The sequence below is a fragment of the Urtica dioica genome, chromosome 6 (genome assembly GCF_054948205.1).
Source record: "Urtica dioica subsp. dioica isolate 48M chromosome 6, U.dioica_male_clone48M_v1_H2, whole genome shotgun sequence".
Lineage (NCBI taxonomy): Eukaryota > Viridiplantae > Streptophyta > Magnoliopsida > Rosales > Urticaceae > Urtica > Urtica dioica.
In genome coordinates this window covers 28,114,802-28,135,846 of record NC_142761.1, presented here as the reverse complement: position 1 = coordinate 28,135,846, position 21,045 = coordinate 28,114,802, and the positions used below count along the sequence as shown (strand labels likewise).

Below are 21,045 nucleotides of genomic sequence, written 5' to 3'. Positions count from 1 at the left end.
TCTTTCTTTTCAACTACATATTTTTTTTAATTATGTCGAAATAGATTTCAAACGGTGGAGTGTAATTTCAAACCCATGACATTAAATAATAAAATTGGTTTAGACTTCGTTTGATTTCCAATTGTGTGGTTTTTATTATTTTATTTGAGCACTGTTCATGAATATTTATGCTTCTATTTCGCTTGATCATATATGCAGAAATATTTGTATTCACCGCTTTATTAAAGTTCTTAATCCGTAATTGTTATGAGTTTTAGTAAATCGAGCACATATAACCAGAGCCGGCTCAACTAAATCGGAGGCCCTGGGCGAAGAAAAAAAATGGGCCTAATTTTTTTTTTTTTTTCTTTCAATCATCCAAAAAAAAAAAATTAAAAAAAATAATTAACATGAAAGTCATTTTTTTTGTCTTTTGGCCTTTTTTTATCTTATTAATTTCAAATCACAATTTTTTTTAGTTTGAATATGGTAAAATTATTTAAAACACTGATTAATAAGAGAAAAAAAAATTGGAAACTAAGATGTTGTTATAATAGAAAAATATATTATTAGAAAAAGAATGAAAATTGATATATTGTATTTTAAAAATAAGATACCTACTGTAATTATCACACTTGAAGCAAGTTTAAATAAGAGAAAAACAATAAATGAGATATTCTTATAATTAAATAAGGTATTCTCGGAATAAAAACAGCTATCTAGTTTTAAAATACGATATTTTAAAGTTTTTCGAAATTTTAGGGCCTTTTTTAGATGGGGCCTTGGGCCTTTGCCATAATTATTCAGATTTTAAGATGCCAGCCTGCATATAACTTGTAGGCCGTGTTTTATTAATTTGGGATCGATAACGACCGGATAACACTTGTCATGGAAGTACTTGTGATCATTATGGTGAATTATTTTCCACCACTTATACCTTTATATTAAATGGTTCGCCATTGAACTAGATTATCAATTTTTTGAGTCATTTATTATTTTTCTACTTCGTCGATTGCTTACTTTATTTATCTTGTATAAGTAGTTAATTGTTAAACGTATTATTCGATTATCATAAGAACAACCATCGGATTACAAGTTAACTATTTTCATCCTTCGTATTCACGCTTTATTTGCTTGTTGTGTACCGATCTTATAAGCAAGAATTAATATTATTCAACTTACTATTCCCCATTTCTATTAAACAACTCTCTCTTACATGGTCTATGATTATTAACGTTTTCACATAAGAATGCGGATGAGGCCGGCAAAAAAGCTGAAATACCAATACCCTAAGTTATCGAAGAGTATTGCAATGTAGGACTTGTAATTTACTCGAGAAGCAAAAGAAATAAGAAACAAAGGCTTATCATTTAGATAATATTTATTATGATACTATACCTGTCTATGACCATTATAATTTATACATAGAAAGATTTGGGAATCGATCTAGAGAGAAAGCCTTCTCAGATCGTTCGATGATTCTCATTCATTCGTTATAAGATTACATCAAGCGTTATATACAACGTGCATAGGATTCTCTGATCTAACAGAATTCTAACTAACTCACAGCCACTAGACTGTGTTAACTAGCTGACGTGGCTGTTGACTCTAACAGCTTTCTAACACCCCCCTCTCAAGTGAAACGGGGAAGCTTCTACACGCAGCTTTTCCTTTAACTTGAGAAAGCGACCAACAGACAGCCCTTTAGTCAGCACATCAGCAGTTTGATCAATAGTAGGCACATATCTGATTTCAAGTTTCTTTTCCATTACAAGATCTCTAACAAAATGTAAGTCTATCTCTACATGTTTAGTTCTTGCATGAAAGACGGGGTTTGCTGCCATAGCTGTTGCTCCGAGATTGTCACACCATACTATAGGAACACGGTTCAGCACAACCTTTAACTCACTGAGCAAGGATTGTATCCACAACAACTCTGCAGAGACATGTGCCAAAGCCCTGTACTCAGCCTCAGTACTTGAACGTGCCACAACACCTTGTTTTCTTGAGCTCCAAGAAACCAAGCATCCAGCTAAGAAGACACAGTACGCACTTGTTGACCTCCTGTTGTCTGGACAACTAGCCCAATCAGCATCGGCAAAGCTGATAATACTTATCTCCTTTGTGGGTCTGAAAGTAATGCCATGTGTGATGGTTCCTTTTAGGTACCTTAGGACTCTTTTGCACGCGTGCCAATGAGCATCAGTAGGACTTTGCAGAAACTGACTCAACTTGTTGACAATGTAAGCAATGTCAGGTCTTGTGACGGTGACGTATTGCAGAGCTCCAACAACACTCCTGTACTGAAAAGGATCTTCCATTTGCTCCCCCTCTGCCTTGGACAAGGTGGTGTTTGGAGCGGCTGGGCTTGAGCAAGGCTTGACACCACACATGTTCTGCTTCTTCAGCAAGTCACCAATATACTTGGCTTGAGATAAGTACATACCAGTCTTATCACGAAAGACTTCTACACCCAGGAAGTAGTGTACAGATCCAAGACGTTTTAAAGCAAACTGAGAATTGAGATGAGCAGTCAACTTCTCTAAGGCCATCTCATTGTTGCCTGTGAGTAACATGTCGTCAACATACACAAGCAGCAGGATGTAGATGTTGTTCTTGGCGTAGATGAACAGAGAGGAATCAGCTTTGGAACTCTCAAAACCCCATGCAATTAGTGCCATTGACAGCTGTTCAAACCAGGCCCTTGGTGCTTGCTTCAGACCATATAGAGCCTTTTTCAGCTTACAAACATGTTGTGGTCTTTGTGAATCAACAAACCCAAGAGGCTGCACCATGTAGACATCTTCAGTAAGCACGCCATTCAGAAAGGCGTTATTGACGTCTAACTGCTTGATATCCCAACCCTTGTAAACTGCCAATGTCAGCACAACTCTGACAGTACACGGCTTTATCACCGGACTGTATGTTTCAGAGAAGTCAATCCCTGCTGTTTGGGAAAAACCTTGAGCAACCAACCTTGCCTTGTGCCGGGCCAAAGAGCCATCAGGGTTGTACTTGAGCTTATACACCCATCTGTTACCAACCAAGTTGTGAGACTGATCAGCAGGGACAAGCTCCCAAGTGTCATTGTCAGCTAAAGCCTTCAGTTCATCCCTCATTGCAGATGACCAATTGTGATCAGCAAGGGCTGTATCCACACTGGTAGGCTCAGTTGGACCCAAGTCTATTTGCATAGGATGATTGGTAGTATTGAAGACTTTTGGCTTATGAATTCCCAGTTTAGACCTGGTAACCATGGCATGATCATTTGTAGTTGGAACAGTTCGTGGTTGAACAGGTAAGTGTTGAGGAGAGTGATCCAATCTGGGGTTGTCAAAAGGTAAACCAGTGGTTATTCTGTGGTTTATAGGCATGTTTGTGAGGTCAGGGGTATTTGAGGGACCAGGGACATTTTTAGGTTCAGTAGTATTTGTGAGGTCAGGGGTATTTGAGGGACCAGGGACATTTGTAGGTTCAGTAGTACGTGTGAGGGCAGGGGTATTTGTGGTTTCAGTAATAGCTGTGGGTACAGGTAAGATGGGAAGAACCTCAGAATCATGACTTGGATTGGTGTGTTCTGAGAATTGGTCTGTTGATGTACCTGCAACAAGAGAGTCACTAGAACAAGGACTGTGCAAAGGGAACCCAAACTGCTGCTGATTCACTGAAGGTGCAAAGCCAAAGGAGGGTAAAACAGTTGTGTTTGACTCAAAAGCAGGTGGAACAGAATCAGAAAATAGCTCTTTGTAAGGGAATTGTTGCTCATTAAAGACAGCATTTCTGGTGATATAGACCCTACCAGAACTGTGAAGATATTTATATCCTTTATGACAAGGGCTATACCCAATGAAGACACATTTGGACGAACGGAATTGAAGCTTGTTTGAATTGTAAGGTCTAAGATGAGGATACACAGCAGATCCAAAAACTCTGAGAAAACTGAAATTTGGGGCCTTTTTGTACAGTTTTGTGTATGGATTGAGATTATGTAAGACAGGTGTTGGCAGAGTGTTTATGACATAGCAGGCAGACTGAAAAGCTTCAAACCAGAACACTAAGGGCATTGACGCTTGAGCAAGCATGGAAAGACCTAGTTCAACTATGTGTCTGTGTTTTCTCTCTACTCTACCATTCTGAGCATGCACATAAGGACAGGGGTGCCTAAAACTGATACCATGCTCATCAAGAAAGGTTTTGAAAACTCTATATTCCCCACCCCAATCACTTTGAACTTCACAGATATTTGTATTTAGAGACTTTTCAACCAATTTTTTGTAGGATTTGAACACAGATAATGCATCAGATTTCAATTTCATCGGATAAATCCAAGTAAATCGTGAAAAATCATCAATAAAACTGATGTAATATCTGAAACCAGAACTAGATCCTATTGGAGCTGGACCCCAAACATCTGTGTGTATCAATTGAAGAGGTTTTGTTGACTGAGATTTGGACAAATTAAAAGGAAGAGTGTGACTTTTACCATGTTGACACGCATCACAGAAACTGCTCTTATTTTTATTCAAAGAAAAAATGTTACACTGTTTTAGTACTAGTTCAACAGTTTTGCTTGAAGCATGACACAAGCGTCTATGCCACAACTCATATTGATTGCTAGTACTGGACACAAAACATTGAGCAGTAGGTAAAAATTGACTACAGGATTGTTTAGGAGAGACAAGGACATGACAATTTGACTCACAGCATAGATCTTCAGTAGCAGTTTTAGGCCTTGGTAGCAGATAAAGTCCGTTGTCAAGTGTTCCTTGAAGCAGAATCATACCTGTTCTCAGATCCTTCACAAACCAAGTGTCAGGATGAAATTCAATGAAAACATCATTTTCATATGTGAATTTGGAAACACTGACTAGATTCTTTTTAATATCAGGCACTCTGAGAATATTCTTGAGTATAAGAGGTTTGACAGTGGAATTAGGAATAGACTTGGAACCAATATGTGTAATTTTGAGGCACTTACCATCACCAACCATCAGTTTTTCTTTGCCTTTGTAGCTCGTCCCAACTTGCAGATTATCAAGAGTTGCAGTAACATGATTGGTTGCGCCTGAGTCCATGTACCATGACGGATCCATAACACTTTCACTGCCGGCAAAGAAAGCTGCTGGTTTAGCTTGAGTTGGCGACGGAGACTTGTCAGCTGGAGAAGGAGCCTGTGATTGATACGACTCGTCCATTCTATGCCAGCACGCTAATGCTATGTGACACTGCTTGTTGCAGATCTGACATATTGGCCGGGAATTTCCTCGAACACCATTGCTGCGACCTCTGCCTTGTCTTCCTCTTCCAGATCTGCCTCTTCCACGAGCTTCACTGTAATTGACAGTAGCTCCTTGCAGAATGACTTCGAGAGCTGAGTTTTGTTGCTCAATTCTTGTTTCTTGAGATAATGCCATAGCCAAGACTTCCTGGATTGTGATTTCTGAATGACCTGACTCGCAGATTTGCAGTCGATTGCTCACCATCGCAACAATCACATCAAACTCCGATGGGAGTCCCATGAGAACCGACGTGATTAGGTCGTCATCGGACACATCACATCCAGCCAAGAACAGAGAGTCTGCTATAGCTTCCATCTTCGCAAAGTAATCGGAGACTGAGAGATTACCTTTCTTCATCGATTGCAGTTGGATCTTGAGCGGCATAATTCGAGCCTTTGAATTGACGGCAAAACGACTCTCTAGCGCGCTCCACAATCCTCGCGAAGTGGTGATTCGAGTCACAGATCCGAGGATCGTCGTGGACAAGGACGACAGAAGCCACGAAAGCAGCAACTGATCTTCCCTCATCCACCGATCAAACTCAGTATTGTGAACCTTTTCTGAAACTCCAGTTGTGTTGATCGAATCAACGTTCTCAGGTGGACACGTTCTCGAGCCATCGATGAAACCTCTGAGGTTATGACCATTGATCGCCGGAAGTACCTGAGATCTCCACACCGAGTAGTTGTCTCTGTCGAGCTTGACTGAGATCGCGGTGTTTAGAGTTGGAGTGAACTGAGAATTCATCAAGGATCGTGCAGAAGAATCATTGAGCTGAGACGACGAAGACGAAACTTCAAACGCCATTGAAACTGCTCTGATACCAAGAAAGATTTGGGAATCGATCTAGAGAGAAAGCCTTCTCAGATCGTTCGATGATTCTCATTCATTCGTTATAAGATTACATCAAGCGTTATATACAACGTGCATAGGATTCTCTGATCTAACAGAATTCTAACTAACTCACAGCCACTAGACTGTGTTAACTAGCTGACGTGGCTGTTGACTCTAACAGCTTTCTAACATACATGGACCTCAATTTTATTCATTAATTGATAGGAATAACGAACTCATACAATTTTCAGATCACCAGTTCATACCCATTATTGTCTATCTTTCTCGCACCCTACCGTACCAGGATCGTCACATATAATAGACAAACACATACGATACATACATATATATATATATATATATATATATATATAAATGCTGAAATTTAAAATGTATATATAATTCTAGAGAATTATATTGGTGAAGGAAATGGGTCCCCAAGAACAGAGACGTTGCCAGGACGAGAAAACACAATCTGCATAAAAAATTATATAAGAAAGTGCCAAAGTTAATCTCAAATTCAAACTAATATATATTGGAAGATTAATTTTATGTATAATTTGTAAATAAAATAATCACGGAAAAAGAAAAGAGATTAATGTACATGGTAATCTTGGAGTGTACGCGACTTATAGCCTGCTGCGCCATAGTCAAAATAGTACTCCCACGTCCTTAGAAATTTTTCATCGAATCCCATAGCAAATACTTCACTGAATAAAAAATATAACACGAAAAGAAGAGTCTTTTATTAACGAAGAAGAAAATAAAAAGAGTTACCATTAATCCCAACCACTTAGACTTAGTTTATTATATATACAAACAAAACAACCAGAATGTAAGACTTATAAACCTTTTCTTGGCAAATAATGATTTTCTCCAGCATCTCAATGTCTTGTAGTAATTCATTCCAATGTTGTCGATGTGCTCAACGCTTATGATTCCATTGATTTCGACCCGTAAGTTAAATAAAACAAGCAAAAGAAAACGTGACAGGCAGAATAAGATTCTACAGCTATAACGTATATTTTTTTGTACTGTTGCTAAAAAGGGATTTTATACCAAAATCTTGATGAATCAGCCATGGCAGATAGTACTCTACTCAGACAAGGAATAGATACACCGGGTAAAATGTATTCCTTCAGAAAGTCTGAACTTCTTCTGTATGCCTCGTAGCGGTAATCGGGGATAGATATAAACTGACATAAGTAAAATAAGAAGAAAAAAAAAATGATTAGTCATTTCCCTTAATTGGAAATTTTAGATGAAATTTATCACAAGTTTTGCATATATATAACATTATCATATAGCTAGAGGATTTATAAGGTTAAAAGATAAAGAAATAAAGATTATCATATAGCTAAATTAATTATATAGTAATTTTGTTCACCGTGATTTTGGACTGGAAAAATTTCCGGACGCACATTATTTACTTCTAAATCGCAGAATACTTTTCAATACATGAGTGTTCGGGCTAAATTATTAAAAATTGTAAATTAGTGAAAATCTATGCAAAATTAGCTAACACAATAAAAAAAAAAAAAGCGTCCATTGTATATATTTATATTCACAGTTTTAATTTTTCATTTACTCAAAATTTTAGTAACTTTTGGTAAATATCCATAAACAAATATTTACAGGTGTAAATTGACTGAAAAATTATATTAAAACGTTGGTTATTTACCTAAATTTATCTAAAATTTACAAAACGTTTGCTATTTTACCTAAAATTTACAAAACATAGGCTAATTAAAAATTCCTCTTGTTTTAGTTTGCTAATTTGCTAATTATTTGATAAAAATTTGATATTTAAAATGTAACTACTATTTGATGATATTGTACATAATGTATATAGCATATAAACATTTTGTGTCAATGAAATAGAAAAAGCAAAGAACATAAAGTAATAACAATATCAAGTCTTTTCGGTTCTTATTCTAGGTGTATAATGCTATAAAATTTGATTTATGGACAAAACTACTACTGGCAGAATTAAGGGTCGATAGACATTAATATGTATTTTATTTTATTTTAAGGAAGGTTTTGTTACCAAATATTAATAATTGATTCTTACCTGGATAACAAAAAGACCATTTTCTGATAGCACCGATTCACAAGTGCTAAAAAAGTCTCCTATATATTCATGCCCCACATGCTCTATCATCTCACTGGAAGAGCAACTCAGAAAATAATTATGGAATACAAAAAAAAAAAAAAAAAAAAGGAACGTGGAGTAATCGATAAATTTTGAAGTAAAATTGAATAGTTAGATATTTCTCACCAACTTATGATTCTGTCATATTTATGATCAGCGGGCAATTGGCGATAACTACAAAGTATAAATCGGATGTTGTCCTGAATATCACATATAGCATTTATATATTCATCAATTTATTTGATCATCTAAAACTGATTTATGATAATAATAAAATATTAATCAGTTGTAGTATGTTGATACCTCATCAAGTCCAGCTTCTTTGGCTGATTGTTGGCTAAACTTGAGTTGTTCTTTGGAAAGAGTAATACCAGTGTATTTGCACCCAGTTCTTTTAACTATTTCAATTCCAAGTTGTCCCCAACCACTCCCAATCTCTAGAACCTCGTGCCTTTTCTCAATTCTTGCCTAATCAGATATATGCATTATTACAGCAATGATAATTATATTTAATAGTAAAAAAAAAAAGTAAATGTAACCAATTTAATTTAATCACTTATTGTCGTTTAGAATTATTACTTGATAAGCTATAGACTGAAAAGTAATCTTGCAATTAAAGTTAATAAACAGTACTTTGTGGCTCTTCTACACGTAGTTAGATAGGGTTGTTAATTCATTCATTTATTCTATTGTAAGCGATATCAACTCGATCGAGAGAACTACTGAGAGAGATTTGTACAAATCAAAAGTTTGTTCTTGATCTGATAGATACATCTAAGAGGAAACAATTAATCATTGTTTGTAGTCTTTATTGTAATTGCGTACTTGATCAAAAGATTTGTGGATTAACATTATTGTTGTCGCTGTTTTTCGGACAACGATTTAGGAACCGGAAATGGTTAGACCCAAGGCCGGACCAAGTGGTCTCACTCCGGCTCGAGCGTGTCGGACTTGATATCTCAAGTCGTCCCTTAGCTGTCTGTAATGTCTATCTCGTCCAAGCACCTGAAACACAAGCGAAGAGGTGTGAACTACAAAGGGGAAACAGAGGGGTCGCCTCTGTTTACCTCTCCGACGCTCAACATTAGTAGGATTGAGGTGGTTTGTAGAGGGTTTAGTGTTTAGAGGTCGAGACTTGAGAGAAACGAGCGAGGTACGAGTTCGGCAGCGTTTCAGTACTCAAATTCCGATCCCCTGGGTCAAGGGAAGGACCCTTGTATTTATAGGCAGCCAAGGGGTGGCTTGAAGACCCCTTGGCCGAGTGAGCAAGGTTGGGCCGGCCTTGGAGTGCCGGCCGAGGAGGGCCGGTCTTGGAGCGCCGGCCGAGGAGGGCCGGTCTTGGAGCGCCGGCCGAGGAGGGCCGGTCTTGGAGCGCCGGCCGAGGAGGGCCGGCCTTGGACCGCCGGCCGGCCATGGAGGAGGGCCGGCCTTGGAGGAAGGCCGGCCTTGGAGCGCCGGCCGGCCATGGAGGAGGGCCGGCCTTGGAGCGCCGGCCGTGGAGGGCCGGCCTTGGAGCGCCGGCCTTGGCCAGCGCCGGCCGTGGAGGGCCGGCCTTGGAGCGCCGGCCGGCCATGGAGGAGGGCCGGCCTTGGAGCGCCGGCCGTGGAGGGCCGGCCTTGGGGCGCCGGCCTTGGCCAGCGCCGGCCGTGGAGGGCCGGCCTTGGGGCGCCGGCCTTGGCCAGCGCCGGCCGTGGAGGGCCGGCCTTGGCCGGCGCCGGCCTTGGAGAGCCGGTCTTGGCCAGCGCCGGCCCTGGGCCGGTCATACGCCGGGCGGCCGCCGGCCGGGAGCTGGCTGGACGGCACTTGGCCGGCCGGGAGCCGCTGTGCGGGCCTTGCACCGGTCGCGTGGATCTAAGCGATGCCTTAGTTCTCGTCGGTCCGAGACGGACCGACAACATTAGCCCCCCGAGTTTCTGGTCGAGCGTAGATCGAGTGGAAACTCAAAATCTACGCCTTTATACGGATAAGGAAAGAACGCTCTCGGGTTCGTGTCATGAGGAATGGCCCTCGCGCGTTGCGAGGGACGACCTTTGTGCGTCGCGAGGGACGGCCTTTTGTTTCGGGTTGATCGTGCGTGGCTTACTTTCTCGGTCTGCCAATGAGGGCGTGATCGATTAGCACGACTTTATTGTGTCGTGCGCGACTTATTGTCTCGACTTGCCAACGAAGGCATAACCGATCTGCACGTCTTCTGTTGTCTTGTGCGCGTCTCGTTTTTTCGATTCGCCCACGAAGGCATAATCGATTTGCACGTCTTTCCTGTTTTGTGCGCGTCTTACTTTTCTCGATTTGCCAACGAAGGCATAATCGATTTGCGTGTCTTTTTTGTGTTGTGCGCGTCTTACTTTTTTCGATTTGCCAACGAAGGCATAATCGATTAGCACGTCTTTTTTGTTTTGTGCGCGTCTTACTTTTCTCGATTTGCCAACGAAGGCATAATCGATTTGCACGTCTTTTTTGTGTCGTACGCGTCTTACTTTTCTCGATTTGCCAACGAAGGCATAATCGATTAGCACGTCTTCGTCGTTTAGTGCGCGTCTTACTTTTCTCGATTTGCCAACGAAGGCATAATCGATTAGCACGTCTTCGTCGTTTAGTGCGCGTCTTATGTTCTCGATTTGCCAACGAAGGCATAATCGATTAGCACGTCTTCGTCGTTTAGTGCGCGTCTTATTTTCTCGATTTGCCAACGAAGGCATAATCGATTAGCACGTCTTCGTCGTTTAGTGCGCGTCTTATTTTTCTCGATTTGCCAACGAAGGCATAATCGATTAGCACGTCTTCGTCGTTTAGTGCGCGTCTTACTTTTCTCGATTTGCCAACGAAGGCATAATCGATTAGCACGTCTTCGTCGTTTAGTGCGCGTCTTATTTTCTCGATTTGCCAACGAAGGCATAATCGATTAGCACGTCTTCGTCGTTTAGTGCGCGTCTTACTTTTCTCGATTTGCCAACGAAGGCATAATCGATTAGCACGTCTTCGTCGTTTAGTGCGCGTCTTACTTTTCTCGATTTGCCAACGAAGGCATAATCGATTAGCACGTCTTCGTCGTTTAGTGCGCGTCTTATTTTCTCGATTTGCCAACGAAGGCATAATCGATTAGCACGTCTTTGTTGTATTGTGCGCGTCTTATGTTCTCGATTTGCCAACGAAGGCATAATCGATTAGCACGTCTTCGTCGTTTAGTGCGCGTCTTATTTTCTCGATTTGCCAACGAAGGCATAATCGATTAGCACGTCTTCGTCGTTTTAGTGCGCGTCTTACTTTTCTCGATTTGCCAACGAAGGCATAATCGATTAGCACGTCTTTGTTGTATTGTGCGCGTCTTATGTTCTCGATTTGCCAACGAAGGCATAATCGATTAGCACGTCTTTGTCGTATCTTTTTTTTTTTTTTTTTTTTTTTTAGCATTGTTTCCCATTAGCCCCCCGAGTTTCTCGTGTACTCGTAGAGGAGACTAGAAATTTTACTGCAGCAAGATAAAGACTTCGAGGTGAAATGTGATGCAATTATCATGCACAAATAGTCAAAAATTACATCCCTGGGCCATTGGCCTTATTGAAATTCGAGATTGTCTTAAAACTGGACATAAAATGACATAATGAGAAAAGGGGGACGGGCCTAGCCCACGACATGCAGCTGTGAGCTCTCCGGTTGTTCAATCGCTGCCTGGTTCATGTCAGTCACCGTCGCCGGCCCCTTCCTTCCCCGCCGTGGACGGCCTTCGTGCACCGTGGCCGCCCCGACCGTTCTTAGGACATACTCTTTTAATTTCCCGACTTGAATCAGGGCCTCGATCTGACGCCTAAGATGATAGCACTCGGACGTCAGATGCCCGTGATCCTGGTGGTACTCACAGAACTTGTTCCGATCCCTCTTCGCGGGATCCTTCGCTAGAGGAGCCGGACTTCCTATCTTGTCGCGGTGCAGAGCTAGGATCCGCTCTTGCGGAGTGTTCAGCGGGGTGTACGTCGATAACGCTTGGAAGTTATCAACGTGCGACGATCTTGGACCGGAGAGGGGGCGACCGTTAGGGGCCCGGCCTCCCTTGCTCCTCTTGCTTTGAGGGTCGGGGCGATCTTCGTCCCGTTCTTCGCGGTGGCGACCACCTTGTCCTCCTGACTTCCGGCCATCGCGGCCATCGAGATAGTCCTCGATTCCCATATGTGTGCGGGCTCTCGTCATCAGCTCCGCCATATCTCGCGGGACTTGCCCGACAATGGACTTGAGGAAGTCGCTCGTGCGAACTCCCTCGGTAATCGCCGTGATGGCGTCCCTGTCGTCGAAGCCCTCGACTTTGTGAGACTCCTCGGTGAAGCGGGCGAGGTATTGTCTCAACGTCTCATCTCTCCCCTGTCGAATGGAGAGGAGGTGGGTCTTCGATTTCTTTTGTGCCACGAGCGTGGCAAAGCGAGCAAGGAAAGCCTCTCGCAAGGCCCGGAAGGACGGGATGCTTCCAGGCCTCAAACTTTGGAACCACTCAAAGCCCGACCCTGTGAGGGTCAGGCTGAAGGCTTGGCAGAGGGTGGCGTCCGTCTTTCCTTGCATCGTCATCCACGTCTCATAGTGTTGGACGTGGAAGTGGGGGTCCGTACGTCCATCATAGGGGGGAATGGACGGTAACTTAAAGTTTCCTACGCATGGCTGCGCGAGGACTTGTGCGGCGAAGGGAGAGTATGATTCCTCGATCCCTCCGTACGGCCTTTGCCTCCCTGATTCCCTCATCTCGATGATCTGGTTTTGGAGGCTCTGGATCATTGTGACCATATCAAGCCCGTTGGCAGGGCCAATCGTCGGGGCCACGGGGGTCACTGGTTGGCGTTCATTGGACGCTTGGTCCACGACATTGGCCTGAGGCCGGCCAAGAGTTGCGGCGGGGAGCGCATCCCTTCGAGAATTTAGCCTTTGGCGGAGATCCTCCCCTCGGGAGTTTCTCTGCGCCGTCAAGCGCTCTCTAAGGTCCACGCTTGGTGCGTGACGAGGCGAGGTCGCCCTTGGCCGGGTCGTCCGACGAGCGCTTCGGCTATCGGCTCCATCGTCGACCAGAGTCGCTCTCTCCTCGGCGAGGGGCCGTGTCCGGCCACCTCTTGAAACCGAGGGGGCGAGTCCCCGGGACTGTGACCGTGCCTGTTGTCGCGCCGGGCACAAAGGATCGGCCAACGCACCGTTGGCCCTCTCGGGTCGCGTTTGAGCGAGGCTAGGGGTGGCCTCGTCGGTCCTCGATTCCTCCACGTACTCGGGGTCGGAGTAATCTTGAGCAGATCGATCCTCGACGTCGTAGCCGAGGAGACCGGCGATGAGGGAGCTGTCAACGCCGGGACGGTCGAGGAGCTCCGCGAGCCGCCGGGCCGTGTCCTCTCGGAGCTCGGCCTCGGGGTCGTTCACCGGGTCTTGGGGCTGGCTCTCGCTATCGCGAGGTTGCCCTTCAAGACGGTGCGCGAGGTTTCGGAGACCGTACCTCGAGCTCGTCGCTTGGGTACCCGCGGAGGTAGTGGGTAGATGACTCATCTCTCGAGAGTCGTGATTACAAAGGGAGAAAACTGGTAGAGGGAATGCGTCGTCAAGGTCGAGAGATCCCCTCCTTCTAGCGCCAAAATGTTGTCGCTGTTTTTCGGACAACGATTTAGGAACCGGAAATGGTTAGACCCAAGGCCGGACCAAGTGGTCTCACTCCGGCTCGAGCGTGTCGGATTTGATATCTCAAGTCGTCCCTTAGCTGTCTGTAATGTCTATCTCGTCCAAGCACCTGAAACACAAGCGAAGAGGTGTGAACTACAAAGGGGAAACAGAGGGGTCGCCTCTGTTTACCTCTCCGACGCTCAACATTAGTAGGATTGAGGTGGTTTGTAGAGGGTTTAGTGTTTAGAGGTCGAGACTTGAGAGAAACGAGCGAGGTACGAGTTCGGCAGCGTTTCAGTACTCAAATTCCGATCCCCTGGGTCAAGGGAAGGACCCTTGTATTTATAGGCAGCCAAGGGGTGGCTTGAAGACCCCTTGGCCGAGTGAGCAAGGTTGGGCCGGCCTTGGAGGAGGGCCGGCCTTGGAGTGCCGGCCGAGGAGGGCCGGTCTTGGAGCGCCGGCCGAGGAGGGCCGGTCTTGGAGCGCCGGCCGAGGAGGGCCGGCCTTGGACCGCCGGCCGGCCATGGAGGAGGGCCGGCCTTGGAGGAAGGCCGGCCTTGGAGCGCCGGCCGGCCATGGAGGAGGGCCGGCCTTGGAGCGCCGGCCGTGGAGGGCCGGCCTTGGAGCGCCGGCCTTGGCCAGCGCCGGCCGTGGAGGGCCGGCCTTGGAGCGCCGGCCGGCCATGGAGGAGGGCCGGCCTTGGAGCGCCGGCCGTGGAGGGCCGGCCTTGGGGCGCCGGCCTTGGCCAGCGCCGGCCGTGGAGGGCCGGCCTTGGGGCGCCGGCCTTGGCCAGCGCCGGCCGTGGAGGGCCGGCCTTGGAGCGCCGGCCATGGAGGGCCGGCCTTGGAGCGCCGGCCGTGGAGGGCCGGCCTTGGCCAGCGCCGGCCTTGGCCGGCGCCGGCCTTGGAGAGCCGGTCTTGGCCAGCGCCGGCCCTGGGCCGGTCATACGCCGGGCGGCCGCCGGCCGGGAGCTGGCTGGACGGCACTTGGCCGGCCGGGAGCCGCTGTGCGGGCCTTGCACCGGTCGCGTGGATCTAAGCGATGCCTTAGTTCTCGTCGGTCCGAGACGGACCGACAACAATTATATAGGAGACTTTTTTAGAGTTCCGCTCAAGCACTAGCATGGATTAAAATTATATAGGTAATCCATGTGTTGTTTATAGTTTCAGTTTTGCAACTACAATTTATATATTTCTATATTTCCCGCCAGTTCTGCTTGTGATGACTTATATTGCAAGTTTACATCTCATAAATTATAATTCGTCTTTATTTCGTTTGATTTTGTTTTAGGTGCGTTAATAATACTTTAACGTAGATTAACATATTTACGACAATAACTGAGTTTTTAACACATACTCTAGCTATTTTACGATTGCTACAATTTTGCTATACTAACGAAGATAAATATTATTTAAGAACTATTGGGGAATTTTCACGATATTGAAGGCTCACTTTGTCGATAAGAACGGAGAATTTCCTCAGTTGTGCGGTTTTCAAGTCTTCATCTTCATTCTGCCAAATCAGTTACACTAGGATGAATATGTGTGTGTATATGTATATATATATGCATTTAATTCTATAAAATTATTTACATAGTTACCTCAAATATAGCACAGGAATATGCCATTGTCCCATCCATGAACATGGCAAAGAAGTCATTGCTCTACAAACACGATTTTATCAGTAATTAGGGGCTAGGAGGCTTATAGGAATTTCATTTAAATAACGAAGTACAACCAGATCGTAATGACGAGCGATGTTCCTACGAGCCCGTGTGACAGTATTATTTTTCCGTGACATGTGTCGAAAGAAGTATATCCCCGAGGCCAGACCAGCCGTCAATAGCGTTGGAGACCACCATCCGCTGTATTAGTGGAGCGACGTAATTGGGTGAATATTTTTAATCAACAAAACGTAACATTCATACAAACACTACGTATTCGAAAGATTAATTAATGATAAAGAAGAATAGTAAAACAATATAAACTAATAAGAGTAGTACTATAAGTCTCGCTAGACCAATTCTATTACGAAATACCCAAAGTTTCAAATGATTTGTCCTAATTTGAAGTTTTTCTTAATTTAATCCTAGCTCTCCATTTTTTTCTTAACTAGACCCACATATGAGAGACAAACTTTTAACGGTTTCGAAATAATCCTCTCCTAAAATAAATTCACTAACGACAGACAAAACAAATTCATTTAACTTATGAAAAACTCAAAAAAGAACTAGGTATATATTTGCAATTTAAGTAATTTGACATTATGTTGGTCATATATGTACCTTCTATTGTTCACCATTTTAGGATTCGAATCTCTGCTAGCAATGATAACCTGACGAAGCGTATATAGCATGAAAATCATATATTTTATCAAAGCAATATATTTTTAGTAGTTCGCGCTTCACCGTAGATGTTAGTTTAATTTGCTAAGAATATAAAAAATAAAAATAAAAAAAGTTCCTTACAAGGAAGAGATTTAAAAGGCCTTGGTCTTTGTCATCGAAACTAAAGTCTCCATTAATGTACGCATCGGCAAGCCCTATATCTGCTTGAGTCATAATCTGAAAAATAATAGTTTCAAAGTGAGGAGTGGTTTTCTTTAATAGCGTAATATCACGTTATAAGTAACATAAAAACATATATATGTACCTTCCAGTAAAATTGTGGGCTATGGATTTTAATAACACTTTTATAAGGGCATTTTTTTGTGTTTCCCTGGAAAGTGAACACATTGCCTCCGTCCTCCAACAAACTATGCATAAGAGAAATCAAGACTGTATTTATTTTCAAAACATGAACAAAAATGGAGTCATATTATATATCGTAACACACGTTAAAGAACCGGCCGTTATGAAATCTCTGAGAAATCTGGTGACGATAAAGCGCGCTCCAGTTTCAACGAAGGAGAGTGCCATCTGTTTCTGATTGCTAAGAAAGTCAAAGATAAACTACATTCAGTCATCACCTTTTCACAATAAGTGTTTTTTTTTTTCCTTCCCTCATATTTAAAAATTAGTTGATCCTATCTTAAGCCTTATTAAGGAGACCATATAAGGAAAACACCACACACACACATATATATATATATATATATATATATATATGTATATATATATATGCTTGGACGATGATGCTATGTATTCTGTTACGGAGGCAGAGGCAAAGCTTAAATATACAAATAAAATGCAAAATAAAGGGAAAAGAATTCCATCATCAACTTATGAGAAAGCATGAAAGGAAATAAAAGAAGCTTACGTTGAACACGAAGATAACACACCTTTGAGAATATAAAAATATATACCTAAATTGGAGTATATCCCTCTGATTTCACGAAAGTGTATCTCTTACTCTTTAACCGAATAATTTGTATTAAGAATCGCTCATTTTATCTTTATATCATTTCCTACTTTATATACTCTCTGATCGGCGGAGATGCCAATTATATACGTCGGCAATTAGAGCAGTAGCTCAATAATTCACTCTCTTTTGAAAAAAATAGCTTAATTTTTTTTATCAAGAAAATAGTTCAACAGACCGAAGTTAATTAGATTAACTGATCAATTAATTAAATTAATTTAATTAACTTAAAAATTAATTTAATTATGTTCGACCTGATGGATTATTTTCCTATAAAATGAAACTTCAGCTAGATCCTAAAAAGAGTTAGAATATTGGATAGCTGCAAAAAATACTTGTTATAAAATAAGCTCAAGTCACATCGTGGCTTTTGATTTATTTTTAACGAAAAATTAGTATAAATTTAGCATTTAATATTTTGGATTGGCGGAAGTTAGGCAAAAAGATGACTTTGGTATGTTTAGTTGATTCGATTACGATTATTCTATGATGTGATGATAAAACCCTACCCGTTATAAGTAGGATATTATCCGAATAAATGGCTAATGCGTAATGTCTGTATATTACCTATTAAAAATTATATAAGTATGTATAAGGTATGTTTTCAAAAAAATCTTATCTAATACTCTACCCATTTATAATTATTATTATATTTATAATTATATATGTATGTATAATCGAGATTTCTAATATATTTATTATTCCTATGATAAACGATTTCATACAAAACCTAATATTATCCCTATATTCGAAAAAAAACTATTTATTTGTTTCACAAAATTCTAATATTAAATAGGCAACAAATATTTATGGGTTTATCTGAAATCCTCTAACTTAAACTTATTGGGCTTACCCAAATTCAAACTCATTAAAAATAAACAGTGTACTAGTACGATTTAATTTTTTCGGAGGGTTAGGGTCAGATTTAATTGATCCCTACTCACGTTGTCATCTGTCGGTTTGACAATTATGTACCTGATTTATTTTCAGATATTACTCTTTCTTTCTCGGGGATCTCACATTTTCCACCTTCGAAATATTATTTTATATAAAATTTGCAAATATCATTACTGTTGTGAGAGATTTTTCCTCACCCGAAAAAATATTAAGGCCCAACCCAAAAATAAAGAGGCCTCGCCCGAACGCCTATTCGTAAAAGAGGCCTTGCCCGACCCCTTTTACTCATTTCGTAAAAGAGGTTTCTCATTTCGTAAAAGAGGTTTCTCATTTCGTAAAAGAGGACTCGCCCGAACCTCTATTTCTCATTTTGTAAAAGAGGTCTCGTCCGAACCTCTAATTCCATTTCGTAAAAGAGGGCTCGCCCGAACCTCTATTTCCATTTCGTAAAAGAGGACTCGCCCGAACCTCTATTTCCATTTCGTAAAAGAGGACTCCCCCGAACCTCTATTTCCATCTCGTAAAAGAGGACTCGCCCGAACCTCTATTTTCATTCGTAAAAGAGGACTCTCCCGAACCTCTATTTCCATTTCGTAAAAGAGGACTCGCCCGAACCTCTATTTCCATCTCGTAAAAGAGGACTCGCCCTAACCTCTATTTCCATCTCGTAAAAGAGGACTCGCTCGAACCTCTATTTCCATTTCGTAAAAGAGGACTCGCCCGAACCTCTATTTCCATCTCGTAAAAGAGGACTCGCCCGAACCTCTATTTCCATCTCGTAAAAGAGGACTCGCCCGAACCTCTATTTCCATTTCGTAAAAGAGGACTCGCCCGAACCTCTATTTCCATCTCGTAAAAGAGGACTCGCCCGAACCTCTATTTCCATCTCGTAAAAGAGGACTCTCCCGAACCTCTATTTCCATCTCGTAAAAGAGGACTCGCCCGAACCTCTATTTCCATCTCGTAAAAGAGGACTCGCCCGAACCTCTATTTCCATCTCGTAAAAGAGGACTCGCCCGAACCTCTCTTTCCATTTCGTAAAAGAGGACTCGCCCGAACCTCTATTTCCATTTCGTAAAAGAGGACTCACCCGACCCCCCGATCCCATCTCGCAAAAGAGGCCTCGCCCGATCTCATCCCGTAAAAGTGGGCCTCGCCCGTACCCCTTTACTCCTGTCGTACTCCTGCCCTAACTCTCACCACCTCACTATAAATACCCGAGACAAACACTTATCAAGGGCTGGCTTTTTCTCTCTCTAACTAGATTATACCAAATTCTATACTCAGCTATTTCTCTCTCTAAAAACACCTTTGAGACCGAAATCAAGAACGAAGAGGATCAAAGCCACTTCATACATTCTTTTTCACACAAAATAGAGGAACAATCTACTTCCATTCTCTCTAGAGTGGGAGAAGAGAAGCTCACTCTCTCTCTAAACCCAAGGCTCCAAGCCAAATTATATTCCCTCTACAAGAGTGTCCAAGATCTTGAGAAATCAATTCTCAAGTTCTTCACTTGATAAGAGGAATATCCCATAACTAACCTCACAGGTTCGAAGACACGTGGCCAAGTCCGCTCACGTCACGTGTCCGTAAGTGTTAATCCAAAAAACGGCTTAACAATTACTAAATCAAGTTTTATATAAAATGTGATCATACGGTCAACAAAATTTTTTGGTAAAATCTAAAAAGACCATATATATGTCGAAAAATTTAAATATGAAGCATATTTAGTGTGAATAAAGAAAAAAAAATGATATAGTTCATCACAGTTTTTAAAGTGGTTAGTAGCCACATGTGAAGAAATAAGCATTAATTTTTTTTTTGAAGGCAGCTTCACTGCAGTGGGGATTGAACCCACGACCTCCACACATGAGGTGGTGTGGAATTACCACTAGACTATCCTAGGTACCACTAAAAATAAGCATTATTTTCACTATTAAAAAAATGATCTTTTAGAGAAGTGGATAGTCTTCAGAAGTGAGAAATTTTATCCAATTAAAAACGACATTTTAATATTATAAGCACTTGTGACATTCAAAGCGCCTATTGAGATATCTTATAAATAATATAATTTTTAAGCGACAAGTTGCTTTTAAAGGTATATCAAATTTTAAATAATCTATTTGCTTATAAAAATTGGTTTTAGTTTTAAAAATAGAACAATGACTCAATGGATATGTTACTTCTAATATAATTTAAACTAATTTTAGAAGCGGATTTTTGCTTCAAAAAGTGTGCTCAAAATTTTTGTGAAATGTTAAGTGGTTTATATTTCTCCTTATTAATACCATTAAATGCGTTTAGTCACTTTTAAAAGTCGATTGCCTCGTTTAATAAAATGATATTATTCGAAGTGACTGATCGTTTTTAAGAGTTAGGTAAAAATCTATATAACTATTTTTTTGTTCTTGGGTAATTTAGCAAAATAGTCAATTTAAACGTTGGGAATTGCTAAATAGCCAAGATTTGGTAAATATTAGGTAAATAATAAATTTTATATATTTACAAACGTAAATATTAAGTAACCACTGTCATATTAAGTCACGTCATCATTTATGACTATTTACCTAATATTTACCAAACCTTGGCTATTTAGCAATATCAAACGTTTAAGTTGACTATTTTTCTAATTTTTTGTTCGTTTTCTCTAGTCTTTTTTTTTCTATTCATCATCTTCTCGTCTCTCTTGATACTGAACCTAACTTTACAACACATTCTCTGCTTCGTTGCTTGCGGGATCTCTCTCTCTCTCTCTCTCTCTGAGGTTCTCCACCCTGCCCTACTGTGCATCCACTCACGGCCATGCACTGTTCGTCTACTGCCAGCGCCTCTCTCTCTCTCTCTCTCTCTCTCTCTCTCTCTCTCTCTCTCTCTCTCTCTCTCTCTCTCAATTTGTTTGTTCATATGAAAGGATTATTTCCAT

At 41.9% G+C, this 21,045-nt stretch overlaps 1 protein-coding gene across 1 annotated transcript; it reads right to left on the bottom strand.

The window, feature by feature from the left end:
* Positions 1-6,132: 6,132 nt before the first annotated feature.
* Positions 6,133-17,205, bottom strand: LOC149393557 (uncharacterized). The gene is made up of 15 exons (XM_089616493.1): positions 17,121-17,205; positions 16,698-16,793; positions 16,515-16,617; positions 16,331-16,426; positions 16,148-16,197; positions 15,601-15,727; positions 15,464-15,526; positions 15,316-15,375; positions 8,548-8,712; positions 8,371-8,444; positions 8,164-8,257; positions 7,152-7,288; positions 6,943-7,023; positions 6,697-6,802; positions 6,133-6,567 (listed from the first exon to the last, which is right to left on the bottom strand). The coding sequence occupies exons 2-15, from the start codon at positions 16,778-16,780 to the stop codon at positions 6,505-6,507; spliced, it is 1,302 nt and encodes a 433-aa protein (XP_089472619.1). The 5' UTR covers positions 16,781-16,793; positions 17,121-17,205; the 3' UTR covers positions 6,133-6,504.
* Positions 17,206-21,045: the final 3,840 nt, after the last annotated feature.